General features: G+C 34.2%; 1 protein-coding gene across 7 annotated transcripts in view; it reads right to left on the bottom strand.

The window, feature by feature from the left end:
* EFCAB3 (EF-hand calcium binding domain 3) overlaps window positions 1-22,743 on the bottom strand; it is a 169,587-nt gene that overhangs the window by 12,400 nt on the left and 134,444 nt on the right. For all 7 annotated transcript variants that reach the window (XM_051994935.1, XM_051994936.1, XM_051994931.1 and 4 more), the window contains 5 exons: window positions 18,701-18,805; window positions 14,458-14,511; window positions 10,179-10,269; window positions 2,805-2,878; window positions 579-722 (listed from right to left, as the gene is read on the bottom strand). In XM_051994935.1, the coding sequence (XP_051850895.1) occupies window positions 579-722; window positions 2,805-2,878; window positions 10,179-10,269; window positions 14,458-14,511; window positions 18,701-18,805 (468 nt within the window). The remainder of the gene's footprint in view (window positions 1-578; window positions 723-2,804; window positions 2,879-10,178; window positions 10,270-14,457; window positions 14,512-18,700; window positions 18,806-22,743) is intronic.

Raw genomic sequence — 22,743 nt, 5'->3', positions numbered from 1 at the left:
ATCTGCCCTTTCTTTAATATCCCTTTCCAGTGTTTATCAAAACAGACTATGCTGCTTTTTTACTTAAAATGTATAGACTACATATCTCTTACCTTGCATTTTGTCTCATTTACAGAAACCAAGAGTGAAGTTTATTTATGTGTGTTTCTATATACACACATGTAATATGTTGTAATTATCTATTATATATAACAGGTTACATATAATATGCAATATAATACATTATAAAATATAATAGTACATATCATTTATAGAATATTTATAATGTACACATACACACACAGTCAAATTTCCACTTAAATGTTGGAAATTTTCTTCACTAGTGGCTAGAAACAAATGTAATTGTATTGCTAATTTTCACTTGTTATACATTTTCTAAAGTATTAGAGGGAATCATACATATGAAACCAAGGGGCTATTTTAGTGTCCCTAGGTTTGAAATGAGCTCATTATTGTCACCACCACCACTTAATCCCTCTACCACTATCTGTACCACCACCATCAGCACTAACCAGTTTAGGCATTCAGAGAAGCCAAAGAAACATTTAGGAAGTATAATTGGAAATTTAAGTACTTACTGTCAATATCAGCAAACTCAAGTTCATCCTGGGTTTCTTGGTTTGTTAGCTCTATCCCCAATTTAGCTGCAGAGGACTGTAATCCATGTAAATCAATGCAGCCAGATTCATCTTTGTCAAAGCTCTCAAAAGCTTCCAGGAATGCTACAGACATGGAATCAATTCAGCAATAAGTTGGGTTTGACAACTAGTCAAGCAGAAAAGACATTATGTACTTTTAAAATTCAATGGTCCCCGATGAAGGTAATATAATTAATCCAGACAATATAACTATAACTGGTTAAAAATTATGTTCTCAAGTATTGAAGAAAACCCACTTATAAGAAGAGGACAAAATGTCCTTCCCAGAGATCTGAACCAAATCACGAACTGAAAATTGGAATGAACTGCAATCCTTGACTGGAAACCAAACCAAACACCAGTTGGTTGGTTTTTTAAGTAGAGGGAACTAAAGGTCCACTCCACTCCCAAATCCTACCTACCCCTAAAAGTATCACCCAGCTAACTGGCTGAAACTAAAACCAGCCCTATATATTTTTTCAAATTGTAGAATGAGAATAGTAGATGATCATATTCTCCAAATCTTTGTGAAATAGATGTTTTACTTAACTTGAACCTTTATTTAAATTCAGGATCCTGGTTTATAGCCATATTTATATTCCTCAAAGATAATGACAACTTTCCATTTAAATAATCTAACATTGCCACCAGTCTGGCATTTTTAAAAGTAATCTTCTCTAAAAGAGAACTTAGGATTTCACATATATTAATACTACCAACCCATTTAAAGTTAGGTCAAGGAATGCAAGATGTAGCAGGACCTTTTGTTTTGTTGTTCAGTAGTGTTTGATACTTCAAGACCCCATTTGGGGTTTGCTGGACACATTTCTGTCTTCAACTCAGTTTACAGAGGAGGAAACCAAAGCAAAGAGGGTAGATGCCTTGTCCAGAGGAATCTTCCTGAATTCAGGGCCTGCACTCTATCCAAGGCACTACTTAGCTGCTGATAGCAAAGGCTTTGAGTACAAGGCTAGTCTCATCTGTGGATTTAATTCAAAGGGACTTTTTGAGCATTGGCCATTCAATGATGATTTTTTTCTCCCACTACAATAATTTTTTTTCACTGTTTGGCTTTTTTATTTTTGTTTCTAAATTTGATTTCTGTTTCTCAAATTAAACACTAAAATAGAAACATTTCTATATAAAGCGCAACATAGAAGATTTTGTGTGAAACCATGACTCTATTTCACATAATTGGCTACAATAATTTTAAAAGACTATTTATTAAAATGTAGATGGAATGAAATTTTTGCCAATTGAGGGAATATTTACTGGGTTCTCTTGAAATACTGAAGTACCTAAAGGGATTTCTTTTTTATTTTATTTTTTATTCTCCTTTCCACTCATGTAATAAACCTTTGATTAGGGACTTTTTTTTTTTTTTTTATCTTTATGGACTACATCTTTTAAAAGATTTTAGTATGATTTAGTATAGAAAATTCCAAAGCTTTCCCCAGCATTTTGTAGATACAGGGGCACAAAATTTTCAAGATGAAGATCAATGGTAGAATGGTGGCTACAAGGGTGGGGGGAAAGAGTAGAGAAAAGAGGGGGCAGAGATTCTCTTCAAGCTTTGGCTTATGATTGAAGATACATCCTAACAAAGACTCCATGAGCAGCAGAGCAAGTGAAGTATTCATCAGCCAAGCCACTCCTCAGAGAGCCAGCAGGGAGCAGCCTACAAATTTCTGCCAGAATAAGATCAACAAGCAAGAAATTTAGTCCTCACCATATATGAATGACTAAAATCCATCACTTTCCCTGTGCCATAAATGTCAGGAGGCTTGTTTAAACATTTGTACTTTGTGTTTATTTTAACCTTGAATCAGGAAGAAAGTAATAATTAAACTCTAGCCCAGTAGAGGTGGGATGAACTTGAAGAACTGTTGATTTGCACTTACTTTGTATTATTATCTAATCTGATCAAATTACTTATCAAATCTCCATAGCCATAAGTTAAATCATATAGCTATAGATCTGTTCTATCACTCCCCCTCCAAGTTACTGATTTGTCTAAAAATAGAAAAGTGTTCTATTTGGATATCATTTGATGTCAAAAGGATAGTACAGATTTGCCCTAAAAATCCTAGAGTATTTCTTAGAAAAATAGCAAATATTTTAAGGACTTCATTTTGGGGAATGGTTAATTTCTAATTACAACATTACCTTCTAGTTGTCCTTGAGTTAATCTCTCTTTGTGTTTAATATGGTCCTGAAGAAAGCCTGGGAAATCCTTACCCCTGTGTTGAGATATAGTGAAAGATTAAAAACCAATTCATAACTATAAGATGTTAGTTGCACTCACCAGTTTGGTTTATGGGAATGAGAGAAACTATTAAGCAGGAATAGTTTTTTTGAGGGTCAGGTTATCCAGCTCACATATCTATTGCCTACACAAGTGCCTGGTCACAGGTTCAACTGAGACTGCTTTCACTCAAGCCCTCCACCTGATCTTTCCAACTTAAGAGGAGTGTCCATATTGTGTCAGTAACAGGAAATGGAAAGGAGAGCAAGCATTCAAATAGGGATCTTTATTGCTACAAACACTACTCTGTGCACTGTATTCAAAAAGTTGAGGACACCTCAGAGGGAATAATGTCATTAGATACTGCTTGCAGATATGGATAATATTTCTCCCCATTTACCTAAGGAGGCAGTTTGTTACATTGGAAAGGGGGTTCTATTTGGAGTCAGAATTCACAAGTCCAAATTCTTACTATTGTCACTTGACACTTGACCTTGACCCTGGAGGGGCAAATCATTTAGTTGTTCAGTAGGCCTCAGTTATTTATCTCTGTAATGAGAAGTTGGGACTAGATGGTCTCTAAGGTCCTTTCAACTCTAAAATTTAGTATCTTAATAATAATATATAATATTTCTCCTAGTACAGGAGAAGGGTGTTGCCTTCTTGTGAGTGTTTCAGTGGGTTGTTGTAGCAATCCTTGTGACTCTACTTTAGTAGTGACTGTGACCAGAAAAGAATTGTACATATATTCTGGATCTCATAAGCCTCTAGAAAGTATGCATAGCTAAAATATCCTTCTAGGGACTAACTTGGATTGCTGGATTGTAGAAATGTTACTCTGCAAGGGATACTTTTACAACTGATCCAATATGATGTTGCTACATTAGCATATCTGCTCTCTGGATGTCATATGAGATAGTCCATATGGATTCCATTATAGTGGCTAAGTGGAGCACTTGAATTCTCTGATAATGGCAGGAACTGACTTTGGTTCATTTCCATAGATCTTAGAAAATATCAGTATAGGTAAGAGAAAAATGAGTATAGCTAGAACACCACATAAGATATGCTCTTGCTTGTTTCTTAAGACTTTGATAAGTTTAGATGGAGAAAGTGGAGGCAAGTATTGAGATATTATCCCCTTAGAACTTTATCAGGACAGATTTTTATTGCTGAATGTGGAGAAACATGACAAATGATGACAACTTTTACAAGTTTTAAACATTATTTGTAGTTTTTCATCTTTTTCAACAAGTTTATTTATTTAGCTTGAGAATGATAAGGCAAGCTCAAATAAATTCCTATCCACAAAATTAAATTGTACTGAGGCAAAATGCAAACTAATTATCATAAATGAATATCCGATAGTCTGAATATTCCAAAAAATGGCGTAAAGCTGTAATCATAGCAGAAGTTTGAGATGAAACAAGGAACATTTTGAGCTGTTTTAATGCTGCAAATTAGAAATTATTCTTCTGGAATAGTTTAGCAAAATCAGAAGGGATTTTGAACCCAAGTTTCTTAGTCATTTTGCTCAGAGAAGTAGAAGGTACTTTTGGTCAATTGTACCATGTATTTATAATTCCTTTATTAGTTAACCAATAATCAAAAGTCTTTGATATCAGAATCAATTCGAAGCCCCACATATAGTTTCTAGTGAATGTTTTCATATAAATAGCTTTTAGCCTTCTTGCATGTAGCATGGCATGGAAATACAATTTCCCCACAGAAAACATAATTTATGGTGTTGATAAGTTATCATCATGATCATGATCATCATCATCATCACTACTACCACCACCATCATCATTGATTTAGAGCTTATAATAAATGGTTTAGATTCTTTAGACTGTTCCTTCCCTAGATAGGTGCCTTTCTCATGGTCAGGTTGAGATATGAACCAATCTGAAATCCCATAGAATTTGAATAGCCTGAGATAATGACCAGAGAGATATCTTAACATTAAAACCTTCAGAAGAGATTCTGTGACTTGAAATGACAAATACCTCTTAATACTGGCATGTAATACTGCTCTTCCAGATCATTAAACACCTAAATTTAGATTAAGCTGAGTGATGTAGAGTGATCTAGATAGAGCATTAGACTTGTAGATAGTAAAATCTGAGTTTGAATCCTGCTTCAGAAACTTATTAGATGTGTATCCTCGGGCAAATCATTCATCTCTCTGGGCCTCCATTTCCTTATCTGTAAAATAGGGATAGTAATAAGATCACCTATCTAAGGAGATTGTTAAAAGGTTGAATGAGATAATAGATGTATATAAAGTGCTTTGCAAGCCTTTAAGAGGTATATAAATGTGTGATTATGTGTAATATGATTATATTATTATGATTATCAGATAAAGATATAGCCATAAATAAAAACACAGCATTATAAATTTACAAAATGCTTTCCTTACACTAACCCTGTGAAATAGTAATACCATAACTATTTTTAGAATGTAGAAATTGAGTTTCAGATTGGTTAAGTGACTTTCCTGTGGTTATAAGGTTATAAATTTAGAGTTGGAATAGACCTCGAAGTCCATTTAGTCCAATTCCCTTTACTTTATAGATGAGGAAACAGGCCCAAAGAGTGATTTACTCAGAATTAAATAACTAATCAGTGACAGAACTTGAGCCAATGTCTGTACTTCAAATCCATAGGTCCTTCCTGACACTATCTTAACAATGAATAAAAGTTTCCATTGATGCATTTGTAGTGCACTACGTGTGACCTCTGGAGTAGTGACACTGTAATATAAACAGTTCAGATTTGTGCTTTTTCCTTAAGCCTAGAGGATTACAGTGGATCCACTCCTTTCATAATACCTCAATCATGCAGCTATTACATTCCTCTGAAGATTCTAGTAGTACTTTTGCTTCAGAAAGCTGCACATAGGAATATAGTTTCTTATGGCCACCAGGGGGCATTAGCCTACAAGTATGACTAAGTTCTCATGCTAGACAATTTAAGTTTTACTGCTGGGATGTAGAATTGTAGAATGACTAAATATTTAGTCAACATACTATGTCCTCTGAGAATATCTGCCTCTCATTCCTGGTTTGCTCTTCTTCCCCAACTCTCTTACTTTCCTTAGCTTTCTTTAATGATTAGTTTAATTCTCATTTTCTCAGAGTCCCTAGATGCTGGGGGCCTTCCTTTCTCTTCTCTTCCTTCCCTGAGACTATCTTTTCTGCAAATATCTTGCTTGTACAACAATGCAAAATGCCTTTGCATTGTCTGTGTTTGAATATAAGCTCCTGGAGGCCAAGGACTGTTTTTGCCCTTATGTCCTCAGCATTTAACACCATTCCTGAAATATATGAAGTACCTAATGCCTGTTGCTCAATTACTATACAATTTTTATTTTATGAAAAAAGAACCACTCCTGAGATTTTTAAATGCAGATACATATAAAGATAACTTATTAGAGACAGAAGTCTTCTTAGAAATCATCAGATCAAATCCCATCATTTACAGATAAAGAAATGGAGGAATGGAGAAATAATTTGTCCAGGATCACATAACTAGTCAGTGATAATTCAATTTGATGAAATATCTCCCCCATCGTACTATGAATTCTTTAGAGTGGAAACTTGTCATTTGTCTTTATATCAACTCGCACAGTGTCTGGCATATCATTTTATACAAATCTTCTCAGGTTTCTCTGAAAGTGTCCCTTTTGTTATTTCTTATGGCACAATATTATTTTATTCCATTCATTCATCTTAATTGGGTCATCCATTCCTCAACTGATTGGTATTCCTCTTAATTTACAGCTTTTTGACACTTAAGTATTCTGGGTCTTTCTACTCTTTCTTTGATCTCTAGCCTGAGTATAGATCTTGTAATGGTGTAGCTAAATCAAAAGATAGGCACATGTTGATAAGTTTTGGAGGCACAATTCAAAGTTGCTTTCTAGACCATTTAAAAAATCTATCAATATTATAGTAATGTGTCTGCTTTCCCTCAGCATCTCAAATAAAACTCTCTCTTTCCCTCCCTTCTTCCTTCCTTCCCTTCTCTTTCTCCTCTTCCCCTCTCCTCTCTTCCTGCTCTCTCTCTCTCTCTCTCTCTCTCTCTCTCTCTCTCTCTCTGTTAATATTGCCAGTTGGGTGCCCATCCTTTTATCTTGGCAAATGAGGAAACTAAGGTCCAAGATAGTTACATAATTTGTTCTTTTGGGGTCAAAGGGAAAAATCAGAACAATGGGTAGGAGTTATAAAGGAAAACATTTAGGTTTGACATCAAGAAAAAGTGCCTCATAATAAGAGCTATCCAAAAGTGAAAATGCACTGTGTTAGAACAGGATGGATTCTCTAACACTGAGACCTTAAGGTAAGGACCTTTATCTTCAATTATCGGATTCTATTTTTGGATTCCATGGAACATGGAATGGTGTCGGAAGAGTCACAATAGCAAGCAACCTTAATGGCAATGGACATGGTGGAGAACTGAAGGTACAGCTTATAATAAGACATGACCTTTGAGATTGAGAAGGGCTCTTAAAGATGCCATTAAGGACATGTTTGACTGGAAAGGGAGGTGAACCAATAGTAGTATGTTGGGTGGATCCTCTGTGGATAATTGATAGAAGAATATGGATAAGAATTAAGTTTTTCTCAACACTGAAGGCAGTATACATGCCAATGAGATTACATATCAGTTGAAAAAATGAAGGAGTGTATAATGACTTGGTAAAAACTTAATAGAAACTTCTATCAGAAAAGTAAAACAAAATAATTTTTTGAACTTTGTGTCTTCTACAGGATTTCATAGAAACAAAATGTCTTTCAGAAATAGAGTGGAGGAAAAAAGAATAGGCATTAACTATCTTTCTGCTCCCTCCATCCCAAACTTATTGGCTACCTTTGCCATATGGAGCTATTTCTAAATCTGCTTTTTCTTCCTCTCTTTCTTTCTCTTAACTTCTTTTCTTTCAATTTTACCAGTATCACGGACTGAACTTTTGCCTGGGAAAAGCTTCCTATATTTTCTAAATAGATTATTTCTTGATTTGATATGATTTAATTTGAAACATATACCAATTTTTTCCCTATGCAATAGAAATAAGTAGGAATCATAAGCAGCTAAAAGGGTGTGTGCTGCAGTGGTCTCCTATCGTGGGAGGATGATTGTTTGGCAGAATCCCAGGGTTTTGAAGCTCTGCACTGCTTACAAAGTTGTAGATACTCAGAATTGGAAGAGAACAATTCTTACAAGTTATTCAGGACAATCTTAATTCAGTGGAGTGAAGCTGAGTTTAATTCATTTTATTAAGAATTTATTAAATACTTGGCTTTGGGAGCATAAAAACAAGAAAAGGAAAAAAAAAAAGTTCGTACTCTCAAGAAGCTTATATTCTGCCATGGTATATAACATGTACATATACATTTTGGGAAATTGAGAGTACTAACAGTTTCCATTCAATTCAGGATTTCCCTCTACAATCTCTTTGGTGGTTATCTAGCTAGCTTATTGAACATATCCTAAACCAAGCTCTTCGCTATCAAATAATTCTAAATCTTAGAATGTAAAACTATTGCATCACCAATTCAAAACAAACAAACAAACAAACAAACAGAATTTGTTCTACTTCCTAGTAAAGTTTTTCATAGGAATCAATTCCTACTTGGAAGGGACCTCAGAAGTCATTAAGTCCATTCTCCTTATTTTAGAGATGAGGAAACTGAAGCCTGGGGAGTATCTTTTCTAAGTTGTTAAAGGCAGGTGGTTGCAGAAACATTAATTCTGTCTTTAAATCTAGTTCTCTTTCCACTATCCCATATTGCCTCCTGTCTTTATAGATGGGGTTAAATATAAAGTCTCAAAAGTTGATATAAGCTGTAGTAAGAGATAAAAAAAGCCTTATTAAGATATAGTGTGATTATTATAGTTTTATATTTGGATCTGGAAAAAAGAGGACTTCAGTGAACCATGATGAGAATGGAGTATGTTCTAGGCATGGGAGATAACTTAAAGTTAACATAATTATCTTTTATATACAATATTTTCAAAAATTTTTCAAAAAATATTTTTGTGACTAAAAGGACTTCTTAAATATTTTCCCCATTATATAAATGCATAATTCAAAATTTGTTTAATTTTAAGGAAGTTGTACACTTTTTAAAAAACAAGCCTTTATATTCTATTTATACAGAAAAGTAGATGTATTGTTTTCTGAGAACAAAGCTCTGATTGTTCTTGAACAGTTTCTAAAATAAAAATGAAAGTGATTTATTTGGAGGTGAGTAGCTCCAGAGTACAGGACAAGTAACTTTGAAGCAATAGAAAGAGATGGGAGCAAGGAAGCAATCCTATTGGAGGAGCAGGGTCAGTTGAGGGAACAATGTACTATATATTTAACTAATTCAAATCCATTCAACAAATATTTAGTAAATGCCTACAGTGCCAAGCCTCCCTATCGTTGGCACTGGGGATATAAAAGATGAAAAAACAGTTACTACCCCCCTCCAGGAACTGACTTATTATTCTCTATGGATATACTGTATCCAATTAGCATATTATAAGAGAGAATGTGATAATATATATTTGTATCCTCTATCTGGAAGAATCTAGCAAAGTATCTTATACATAGAAGGCATTTAATAAATGCCTTTAATAAAGCTAAAGAGAGATACATATAAAGTGCCTAGGAAAACTTTCAGGAAAGGTTTCAACTGGTTTCCTTGTCCTTTGTGATACTAAGAAAAGAGAAGCCCTTTACTATTTGCCTTCTTTCTTCCTTTTTGCCCAGAATAGCTGAGATTATTATTCAGGACTACTCCTGTGTTTATGGTGTTATGTAGTCCCATTCTTATTTTCAGTTAAAGGAAAAGAATACTCAATAATGAAAATGGCTTGCTAAAGATCACACAGCCAGTAAATGGCAGAACACTGATTCAAACTCAGGTTCTTTTTGACTCCACAAACATTTTTCCCCCAGCAGGTAAAGAGAAGAAGTTATAAAAGGGTATGTGTGTATGGACTAATGGCTTTTGGCATTGTGTACAAAAATGTGACATGAGAACTCAGAGGTTCAATGATAGTACTTAACGGTAAGTCTTTTCTTAACTTGGGATGTAAGAACTTAAAAATTTTTATTTGATAACTGTATTTCACTGTTAAGTGGTGGCCTTTGCTGTGTTATGTATTTTATTTCAAACATCTCAATCTCATTTTGAGAAGACATCCATAGCCCTCATATGACTACCAAAAGGGGTCCAAGACACAAAAAAGAACCTCTATTTTAATTGCTTTTCATCTTGACTTTTTATCTTTTAATCACCTACCTGATGTGAGTCGATGGAATTTTTGTCAGGGGTTTCAGTTTATACTTAAGCTTAGTATCAGAAGAAGCAGACATTTGGCTGGTGACTCCGTCTGGAATTCAGAAAATAGAACTAAGTGATCTGTTCACAGATTCATTCCTTTGTGCTCCTCTGCATCTTATCCAACTCAAGTTTCTAGAGAGTGTAACTGAATGATATAATTATCAACTAGCATATATATATATATATATATATATATATATATATATTATATATATACACACACAATAATAGCAATTTTCATTTATATGATATTTTAAGGTTTGTAAAGCAGTTTAAAAATATGATCTCATTTTATTCTAAAAAAGTCCCTGCCTAGTAGATGCTATTATTATCCCCATTTTACAGAGGGGGAAATTTAGGCAGACAGAAGTGAAATGACTTTTGCAGAGTCATACAGCTAGTGATATGCCTAAAGCTGGGTTTGAATTCAGGTTTTCCTGACTCCAAGTCCAGCACTCTATCCATCAAAGCAGCTAGCTACTTCTATACTATTATAACATGGACTCAGAGGGAATTAAAATTAAGGAAATGTTTTAAAAGTATGGTTGGACCATCACCTATAACAGAATAGGTTGAAGGAGGCACAGACTTCCTTAGCACTTCTCGTAACTCTTAGAGAGCTTTCAGGGATGTTGTTGTTCCTCTGCCTCTCCCATTTTCAATAGCATAACCTCAGGAAGTCAAGCCAGGTAGGCTCTGGGGAAAAATCATTAATTTAGATAATAAAACTTGCCATATTCAGGGAACAACCTGATGTTACAACCAAACACAGGAAAGTTTGCAGTATTTATTTCCATCTTGCAGCTGCCTGGTCACTTCGCATGCCTGGGCACCTAAGCTATCCTCTGTGCAGGTTTTTTTTTCCTATAGTGTTTTTACTGTCCCATGTCAGCCTAGGTAACTTGTCCTTACTTTGCCACTTTCTATAGATATCACTGCCATTCTGTCCTTTGTTGCCCAGTATGAGGCTGGGAGCAGAAAGATGGTCCACTTAAACCAAACTACTTGATTATACCCCAAGGCCATTCCTCTCCCCACCCCCCCCCCCCCCATTTCCCTACTCCCCTTATGGGTAATGTCTGATTGTCAGACTTGGGGATTCAGGGATTGTGTTGGTAGAGGCCTTTCCTTTGTTTATATGCTTGATTTTTATGTCCTATATTTTCTGCTTAAAAGAAGATAGTTTCAGAGAACAGACAGTATCTCCAGCAAAGCTGCTGAAGAGGAGGAGGAATAGAAAATCAATTATTAAATATTGAAACCAGAACAAAACCAAAACCAGAAAAACACTCTATTTGATTTCTCCTGAAGTGCCTAGTCTGAAAGACGAGAAAATATTTGTTACATGAAGGTTGCTACATGAGATGGGAACTTATTACCTAGCCAGAAAGCCCAAGAGGGCCCCCAAATCCTGACACTATAAAAATCTATCCCATCATTCAATATCAGCATTAATTTTGATTATTTTTTTTGCCCCCGTGCAAAAGTGACAGGTGGCAAATCAAAACTGGGATCTTGGCATAGAATCCCATTGAGTTCTGAAGTTTAAATAACAAATTTAAACTATGCCACTCACCACCTCTGAGCCTTGATCAGCAAATGATCATGAACCCAATAAGAGGTGTGTTCCATCACACAACTGTGACCTCACTGCTCATTCTCATGGAGGGAATGACCCAGAAGATCCTTCAATCTCTGAGCTCCCACTTTTCATAGTGGCTTGCCTAACAGAGCATACTCCTGGAGAAGTGGGGTGCTCTGTGTGTGTGTTGGAAGTGAAGAATAGTGAAATCTTAGAGTTTTAAAATTGGCTAGAAATTTTGAATAGGACTTATGAGAAAGGACAACTTTTTCTTAAACTTTCTATGAACAAATGTGCTTATTGACCATTATTCTAAATTAAAGGCAGTTCATAAAGAGCCATTCCATTACCAATCCTTCAGCATTCTTAATTTCTCCAAATCAGGAGGAATGGTGTATAGAAGGAAAATTTCATCAATAGTTAAGCCATTATGGCTGAAAAGAAAAGTAATGGAAGATTTACTATTAGTAAATTGTAGAGGAAACAATACTAACTCTAGCTGTAGGTGACTTCTAGTTGTAGGTAGATATTGCATCTGATATGCCTGATAATTAGAGACTGGAAACCTATTGTTTCTAAAAGTGTCTGCATGTGAGGCAAACATTTGAAAATCTAGCCTGCAGCTAGGAAACCTCCAGAAGTCGTCTACAACAAACCAAACCAAATCCTTTTGAATTGGCAAATACATAGTGTTTTTTGGGAAGTTGGGCTTTAAGAGAAGAATTAATATAAGTGATTGGTATCAATTTTACATTCACAACATGTTAATGCGTTTTAGAGATTTAATTTAACCCGAATACTCCACTTTTGATTTTCTCTGAATTCAAAAGGTCTGACAACGTTTCTCCCTTACTATTCTATAAGCCCTAGTGGCGTGGGCCAAAAAACAAAATGAATATATGAGTAATAGATGGAAACTTTGCTTTAGCAAACAGGTAAATCAGAAGCCTCTTTGGCTAAAATATATAAACAGAGATTTTTAAAGCCATTCACAGGCTGGATGCATCCCATTTTGTCAGCCCCATTCTTTATTATGCGAATCTACATTTTGGCCTGGCCTCCTCTCTGTTTTTTAAGGATCTCTTATTTTTGCTTTTTCTCTGCCTGTACTTCATGCCTGCACTGTACTTCCTCACTTTCAAATCATAAAATCCCCCTCTAAAGATGCAGCTCAAGTACCACTTAATTCTTAATTCTTAATTAGCCTTTTCTGATTTCTCTATTTGCTAGAGCAAAGTTTCCCCCTATTACCGGTATGTTCATTTTATTTTCTGGGATATTTGTATCTCCAACACCTAACACAATGCCTGGTATATAGGAGGCACATAATGTTTGCTTATTTGCTTGATTTTTCAATTAAAATTCCTCTATGGTAAGAGTCAGCCGCCTTTTTAGCTGTTAGTAAGACAAAGCAATGACCATAGAAAACAATGACAGTTCTAAAGTTCAGGAGGGGAAGAATAAAAAATGAAAATAAAAAAGGGTAGGAGAGAGTGAGGAGAAAAGAAAAGGAGCAGTATATATTTGCAAATCAAAGAATACAATCTCAGAAAAATTGAAAAAGACTTTTGTAGTATGCTGCATGTTGACAATTATGAATTGTGTGTAAGATGTGGCCTGAGAAACAGTATCAAGGATGACTATGATAAGGGAGAAAAAAGAAAATAAACCACAGGCTAGTGAGGTAGGAAGAATAACAGATGGCAGAGGTCTCACTAAGACTTAAAGTGGTTCTCAAAGTATGGTCTAGAGATCTCTGAAACCCTTTTAGAGGGTCTACAAATTCAAAAATAGTTTTTATTTCCAATATGGTAAATGTCTATAAAATAACCCAGATAAACAAAAACGCTTTGGAGAGATCCTCAATAATTTTTAATAGGATAAAGATACTGAAAACAAAAGTTTGAGAACCATTGCTCTAACTTATCTTAAGTAATGCTGGTGTTTTTAAGATACTAAAAAATAAGTAAAAGTAGAAAGACTGTAGTCCATTGGATAGATCACCTATTAATAGGAAAATTAAAAATTTGCAAGATAAGGATGTTTGGAAATTGTGATTGTTTTCAGTGGATAAAGTAGTCATACTGAAGAAATAGTAGATGCAGTGAATGATCTAGGTGAAATTGCTCTAGAATGTTTTGTTGGTTTGGGACAGTTTTATTGATTGGAAAAACAATTTAAAATCACCTCTGATTTTGCTCTCCACCTTTGTTTTTATTCTTCTTTATAGACATACACAACCCTTAATTCAGTTAGTTAAGTTGTTTGCAGGCACATTGATATCCTTGAGGGAATACAGGGGCATTGAAGATAACTAAAAGAGTGTAGGATTGAAGTAATAACTGCCACCTTTTTCACAAATTTGACTTAGAATTGGGCTGTTTGTATACTACCATGGGAAAAACGTTTTGTTTTAAAAAAGCTCAGTTGAAGTTTTCAACACCAAAATATATTAACTTATTTGCCAAAATTCAGAGTTATATTGGAGAAAAATCAGTTAATGATTAGAATTAATGATCTTGATTAGATAGCTTAGGGAATAAGACCAATAAATCAAATATAGGAGAAAGCAATGAATGAGGTTTTTAGTTATAAATGTCAAGTTCCAAAAATCTCAGTTCTACAATATTGTCTACAATATTGCTTATTACTTACTTTTAATGGACTTTGAATATTCTATCAGTTTGTTGAGATCCACTTTCCCATCACCTGTAAATCAACAACAAGATAAGATCTAAAATCAGTGATAAGCAAGATAATTTTTGATATGGCATAAAAAGAATATCATTGTATGAGAAGTGACAACAAGATGCTTTCAGAAAAACCTGGAAAGACTTACACATGAACTGATGCAAAGTCAATGAGCAAAACCAGGAGAACATTGTATAAGATAACATCAATACTGTATGATGACCAACTAGGAATGACTTATTTATTCTCAGCAATATGATGATTAAAGACAATTCCAAAGGACCGATATGAAAAATGCTATCTACCTTCAAAGAAAGAATAGATGGAGTCTGAATGCAGATTAAAGCATACTTTAAACATTTTTATTCTTTTTATTCTATATATATATTTTGCAATATTGCTAATATGGAAATTCTTTACATAATTGTACATGTATATTCTATATCAATTTCCTTTCAGTCTCAAGGAGCGGGGAGAAAAGGGAGGAAGAGAGAGAATGTGAAACTCAAAATAAAGCTTGAGTGATAAAAATTTTTTTCACGTTATTTAAAAAAATTAAAAATAAATGTTAAAACCCCAAAATATAAAAATATGAAAATTAGCATAGATGGTTATTTTCTGACTTGTCTTATCAGCACAAAAGAATGGAAAACTGAAAAGAACAACTTTCAAATGTTATTTCTATCTATTTCATTCACTTTTATTCAAATGAATGAAAGAACAAAGGTAGTTCAATGGGGAGAGAAGCATTTTAGAGGAAGATCTAATACTCAAAACTAAAGAACACCAGGAAAGCTGGCAAAAAATGTCCTGGTGAGACTCATTCTGTTGGTTAAGAGATAAGGGCATTTGCTAGTTAATATATTCTTTTTTTTTTTTTTTTTTTGCTGTGGCAATTGGGGTTAAATGACTTGCCCAGGGTCATACAGCTAGGACATATTAAGTGACCGAGGTCAAATTTGAACTTAGATCCAGTGCTCTATCCCATGTTCCATTTAGCTACCACCAGTTAATTTATTCTTGTTAAAATTCTTTTCTCCAGTCATCCTATTTATATCTTGCTCTGGAGGAGAAAAGTGAGGCTGTTAATTTTGCATAGCCCACCCTCACTTAAATCCAATTCATTCATATGTCTTAATATCATCTTTCTGATGTCATGGTCTTCTTTAAGAATGAAGGACAAACAACTGATCCTAAGTTCTTTTTAATTTTTTTAAAAAAATTTATTTTCAAGTTTTTGTTTTATTTTTTAAAATTATAGCTTTTTATATACAAAACCTATGCATGGATAATTTTTCAACATTGACCTTTGCAGAAACTTATATTTCAATTTTCCCCCTCCCTTCCTCTACCCCCACCTCTAGATGGCAGGTAGTCTCATGCATGTTAAATATGTTAAAGTATATGTTAAATACAATACATGTATACATATTTATACAGTTATCTTGTTGTACAAGAAAGATTGGATTTAGAAAGAAAGTAAAAATAATCTGAGAAGAAAAAACAAAAATTGCAAGCAAACAATAACAGAAAGAATGGAAATGTTCTGTTGTGGTCCACACTCATTTCCCAGTGTTCTTTCTCTGGATGTAGATGGCTCTGATTATTACAGATCAATTGGAACTGATTTGGATCCTCTCATTGTTGAAGAGAGCCACGTCCATCAGAATTGATCATCATGTAGTATTGTTGTTGAAGTATACAATGATCTCCTGGTTCTGCTCATTTCACTCAGCATCAGTTCATGTAAGTCTCTCCAAGCCCCTTTGTATTCATCCTGCTGGTCATTTCTTATAGAACAATAATATTACATAACATTCATCTATCACATTTTATTCAGCCATTCTCCAATTAATGGGCATCCCTTCAATTTCCAGTTTCTAGCCACTACAAACAGGGCTGCCACAAACATTTTTGCACATACGGGTCCCTTTCCCTTCTTTAGTATCTCTTTGGGATGCAAGCCCATATAGTAACACTGCTAGATCAAAGGGTATGCACAGTTTGATAACTTTTTGATTATAGTTCCAAATTGCTCTCCAGAATGGTTGGATCTGTTCACAACTCCACCAACAATGCATCAGTGTCCCAGTTTTCTCACATCCCCTCCAACATTCATCATTTTCTTTTCCTGTCATCTTAGCCAATCTGACATATATGTAATGGTAACTCAGAGTTGTCTTAATTTGCATTTCTCTGATCCATAATGATTTGGAACACCTTTTCATATGACTAGAAATAGTCATCCGAATTTTCTTCTTCTGAAAATTGTCTGTTCATATCCTTTGACCATTTATCAATTGGAGAATGGCTTGATTTCTTTAAATTAAGAGTCAATTCTCTCCATATTTTGGAGATGAGGTGCCTTTATCAGAACTTTTAGCTGTAAAAATGTTTTCTCAGTTTATTGCTTCCCTTCTAATTCTGTCTGCATTAGTTTTATTTGTACACAAGCTTTTTAATTTAATATAATCAAAATTTTCTATTTTGTGATCAATAATGACTTCTAGTTCTTCTTTGGTCACAAATTCCTTCCTTCTCCACAGGTCTGAGAGGTAAACGATACTATGTTCTTCTAATTTATTTATAATCTCATTCTTTATACCTAAATCATGAACCCATTTTGATCTTATTTTGGTATATGGTGTTAAGTGTGAATCAATGCCTAATTTCTGCCATACTAATTTCCAATTTTCCCAGCAATTTTTGTCAAATAATGAATTTTTATCCTAAAAGCCGGGGTCTTTGGGTTTGTAGCTCTTTTTTATTTAATAGTACTTTTTTCCATTTGATTATCAAGATAGTTTTCATCATTCATCTTTGATATTGGTATAATGTGCTCAATCATGGATTTTTATCTTTTTACTCTGGTGTTCTGTCCAAATGTAATTATAATATATATATATTTTTTTGGTATATGTGAGTATCATTAATTTTGTCAATGGTGCATAGGCTTGAAGCTTCTGTGTAGTCTACAAGTCTTTGACTTCTCTCTATATTTACTTCTGTAATTTGTTTTTCAGAATATCTTTTGCCATATATTTGTTTTTCAGAATATCTTTTGCCATACTACATATGTCAACTCATTCATTTGCTTGTCCAATGAAAACACATGGGCCATCCCTTTCATTTATCTGCAACTACCTTTTGTCTTCTGTTGTTATTATGGGGACAATATCAAGACTGATATGAATCAATTAAAAAATGAAAAAAAAATTTTAAATGCTTACTATATGCCAAGCACTGTACTATATGCAGGGAATATAAAAATAAAGCAAAGATAATCCCTGTCTTCAAGAAACTTACATTTTAATAGATACATTCTAGGGGAATAATGATTTAGAAGGGGTACTTTGAGCCAGAAAATTACAGGGATTGTTAATGGGGCCATAAAGAAAGAGAATGACATATCCCTCTTCCAGGAGTAGTGGCAGAGTTGATTTGATCATGGTTCCATAACAAAGGGTGAGGGAGTGATATTGTAGAGTAACAAGGCCTTTGATGGTGAAAGAAGATCAAGGAGTTAAGTGTAGCATGGCCATAGAGGCTAAATGAAGTCTATACCTATTCAAGATAGGGGTCCAGGATAGGCTTTCTAGAGATGAAAAGGTTAAAGTGCTTAGAGAATAGTCTTAGATCCCAAGGGTGATGAAAAGATGGCCAAGGAGTGTGAAGTAAATAGGATTCATTTCCTCTAGCAGAATGTCTACTTGTTGATTCCTGGGTAAGAATCTTACATTTTAGAGTACCACTAGCTAAGTTAGTCTTTATAGATGGTCTAAAAATAATGATTTTTAACATTCTTTGTCTTTACTTCAGAGTAGGATTTTGTATTATATTATATATGATAATAGAAGCAAAACCAAACCAAGAAACCTATGGTTTATATTGATATTCTTGTTTAACTTTTTCTAAATGACTCTTCCTTTCATTTTGTCTTTTTTTTCCCTCTCCTACTCTACTTTTCTCTCTATTTCCTCACCTGCTTTTCTCTTCCTTATTTTGTCTAAAGTCTATGTATGAATGGTTCCTCTATCACTCTTGGGCACTGATTATTTTGGCTGGTGGCATTTGTAAATTGAGAGGTTTCTGACTCTAGATGATTCTTTTAAACTATATTTCAAAACATCTCTATGGCTTCAAAGAAGAATTCCACAAGTTCCCTTACCCTGCCCCATGAGCTGTACAACATAAATGATAGACTCACACTCAAGTGGCAGAAGTGTTAGCAGCTCTTGAAGTTGCTGATCTGTAAGGTCTATCCCCAGGTTCCTCAGGACATTGTCCAGTTCATGGACGTCAACCTTTATTCCTGTTGAAAAAATGAAAATGGTAAAAGACAGGAAAAGAAAAACCAAATGATGTTAAAAGTATGAAAAACCTTTTATGCTTGCCTGTGTTAACTGACTGAAAAGAAAAACCATCATAAGGCTTGTTATGGTTGATTGAGTTCATGTGGATGTAGCTCATGGAAGCCCTTTTGGTTTATTCATTAATCTTAGCTTTTTTGAAGACAAACTAACTGCTTTTGGTTATATTCAGTAAATCCGAATGACATATACCCATTGTTAGTCTTTACTATTACTATATGAAAAAGGGTCTGTTTGTTCTATAAATTTTTAACATGTTTATCATTTGCTCTGAAAGCATCTATCAATCTTTTCCTGCCTTTTTACTAAGCTTTCCTGTATGAGTAACAATGCATAGATTTTTGTTTGGCTACCTTCCAGATCTATTATCTATTTTACAGTGTTGGTAATATATATTAAAACTGGTATTGGTATAAGTATTCTGGTATACCTATAATGGCATAAGGTTTAATTGCTTTAGATTTAAGCTTTGATTTCAGAATTACCATTGGTTTCTAAACATAATCAATAGAGATTTATTAAGCACTTTATGCTTATGTGCCAGGCACTGTGCTAAAAGCTGAAGATACAAAGAAAGGTAAAAACAGTCCTTTTAAAAGCTCATGATCTAATGGTAAAAACACCATACAAATAATGTGAACAAACAAGATAAAGACAAGAAAAATTGGTGGTAACCTCAAAAAAATTGGTGGTAACTTCAAAGGCATTAGCATTAAGGGAGGCTGAGGACAGTGGCTTCTTGTAGAAGATGGGACTTTACCTTTGACTTGAAGTCAGAAAAGTCAGGAGATAAGAAAGAGTTTTATATATGGGAGTGAAAATGCAGAATCAAGAGATGGAGTATCTTGTTTGAATAATATCAAGGAGGTCAGTGTTCATTGGATCATAGAGTATATGGAGGATTATAAAATATGAGAAGACTAAAAAGGTAGGAAGGAGATTAAATTGTGTCCCCGAAGGATGCTTATATCAATAATTTGTGATATTATTGTGTTAGTGGTGTGTTTCCATGTTAGACATAACATTTTTGGATATAACTTATATATTTGAATGAATAAAGCTTAAATTGAGTTGAAGGCTTTATGATAATAAAGGTAGCATATATGTTTCATTGTTTTCAGGTGACAATTTAATAATAATCACTGACTCAATCTTGAGTTGCTTTTGACATCCCTGAGACTTCTGGCACACCTTTTTGCTCCTTAACTAACATTTGTGGGCTATTTCTAGATTTTTAGAATGAGAACAGTAATGAATAATTTATACCAAGTACATAAATACCAAACAAATCTTTGGAAGGATCAATGATATTTTCATCTTTTGGCAATGAATGTATGGTTTTCATTTTCCTAAAAAATGGTAGGGTTCCGGCTTGCATTTACAAGCTGGTAAAGACTTTGTCAGTAAATTATACACCATTGTGAAATAGTTGAGCCAATAATTATAGATCTCATCTACACCAGTCACTTTCCAGTCTTGTGGAGAAGTAGCGTCTTAGTCATTACCCTCATGTAACTGTTCTATCATTCATTTAACTAATAATTTACAAGATTTCTTCTTTTGTGGTGTTGGACTTTGCTTCGCACCTTCTCATATCAACGGTATCAATGGTATCAATTTCTGTTCTATCTTTGTTTTCTGGATTTACATTTTGTTTGTCACATCTTTGTTGTTTATAGTTGGATATGACTTTCAGGGTTTCTATTGTGGAACCTTGAGAGTGTCCTTTGTATTGCTTCTTTTGACCTTTGTGTGAGTGTCTATTCTGTGTGACTTCTCTACAACATTTGGCATTTGAACAATGTGGACAGCCCTTTGGAGCTGCACACTCTCACAGTAGAGTTTGAATGCTTGGCAATGTAATTGAGAAAAGATCTCATTGCCCAGTGCTTTATCTTGTAGGGTTTATCTTCAGAATTTTCCTAATATAAATCAAATGGAAGTGATTCAGTTCTCCTGGCATTGCCCTGCTATATAATCTCCAGATTTCATAGGCATACAACAGTATGGTCAACACAATGATTTTATAGACTTTCAGTCTTATAGGCCTGACATGGCATGCTCACATCAAAGAAGATGCTATTCTATATAAGTAAGGAAGAATTGCAATAGCTCAAAAGAAACTTGAAATGCACAAATTTAGAGACGTCTCCCCTCCAAATGTGCATAAGGACTATTTGTGCCTGATCCGAGATAAAACATTTCAAGCTTTTATGGGTCTGATCAACCACAGTTAAATATGCTGCCTTGACCTTGACATAGTAATGTCATTTTGATTCTCTTTAAGCACAAAGAACAACAACTATTGTAGGTACCAAGCTAGACATTTGGTGTAGTCTTCCAGTGGCTTTCCATAAATCTTTTATAGCTTTCTTAAGCTGCTTTTGCCATCGTGGCATTTGATGCTTTTCCTTAGGAATGCTCTCGAATAAGTCCACCTTTCTTCCTATGGCACAGGATCCAGTATATACTATTGTGTTGTTGTCTGGTCATGTACAACTCGTCACTATCCTATATCTGTAGGATTTTCTTGGAAAAAATACTGGAGTGATTTGCCATTTCCTTCTCCAACTTATTTTATAGGTGAGGAAATGAAGTAGATGACTTTTGAAATGAAGCTAAGTGACTTGCCCAAGGTCTAACAACCAGTAAATGTCTGAGGTCACATTAGAACTCAGGAAGATGAATACTCCTGACTCCAGACCCAGAGTTCCACTGTACCACCTAGTTGCCTTTGTACTGTCTTGTACATATCCTGAAATGTTTTTTGCTCTTAATCAAATATTACAAGGGAATGTAAATTCTTGTTGATTAAAGCAGATGACAATCTATTTGAATTGCAGTCTTGATAGTTGTTCTGCTATTTGGATATTTATTATCAAATTTTAAAAAAGATTTTCAAAGATCTAAATATACTCACCTTTTGTTTTCAAAATCATTTAAAGACAATGACATTAATTTCTCCATTTCTTTCTTTACTGGATAGGAAACTTTTGGAGTTTGTTTTAAGTACTGATTTTTTTTTAGTGATTTCTGGTTTTGATTTTTCTCTTCTTAGATATTAGTAGCTCCTCAGTTTTTGCTCTTATTTAATAATATCTGTGTTTTGGAACAAAGTTAGTTTCCTTCAATTCAAAAGTTTTACAACTTTCATTTGGCATGTCAAACTTGAGAGTTTGAAGATATTTGTTTTGATATTGGATACAGGATAAAGCATTTATTTTCAAGCTAAAGAGAACAAGTAGTCAAGGACAGAACTGAGAAAGTTGCTTGCTTGACAAAGATAATAGTGGGAAGAGAAAGACATTAAAGAAATATGAAGAAGAAAAATGAAGAAGAGAGAATAAAGAGAACACAAAAGGAAGAAGAGAAAGAGGATACAAAGAAAAAAGGGGGAAGTATAAAAAAGGCATGCTTCATAGCTTATAATATACTTTTATATATATTAGTTCATTTGTGACACTCAACAACCCTGTGAAGAAGATAATATACTAGTATTATAATTATCAATATTCTAGTAGAATGAAAACTTCTGAAGAGTGGTGATTTTCTCATTTTTTGTATTTGCACCTCCACTGCTGGCACATAGTGCTTAATAAACACTTGTGGACTAATTGATCTTCATTCTATAGATGAGAAGGCTGAGATCAAGAGATGAAATGATTTATCCAAAGGGACACAAATAATTAGTGACAGAAAAGAACTAGAAGCCAGATCTTTTGGTATCAAGCCCAATAAATACACAGTATTAGGGCCTCATAGTTTCATAGATTTAGAGCTGGTAGGGATCTCAGAGGTCAGCCAATCCAATCCCCTCATTTTACATATAGGAAACGGAGGCTAGAGAAAATAAATTATTTGCCTAAGCTCCCACAAGTTG

The sequence above is a fragment of the Antechinus flavipes genome, chromosome 4, assembly GCF_016432865.1.
Source record: "Antechinus flavipes isolate AdamAnt ecotype Samford, QLD, Australia chromosome 4, AdamAnt_v2, whole genome shotgun sequence".
Lineage (NCBI taxonomy): Eukaryota > Metazoa > Chordata > Mammalia > Dasyuromorphia > Dasyuridae > Antechinus > Antechinus flavipes.
The sequence above is the reverse complement of the archived record's forward strand: the minus strand, read 5'-3'. Positions and strand labels throughout refer to the sequence as shown.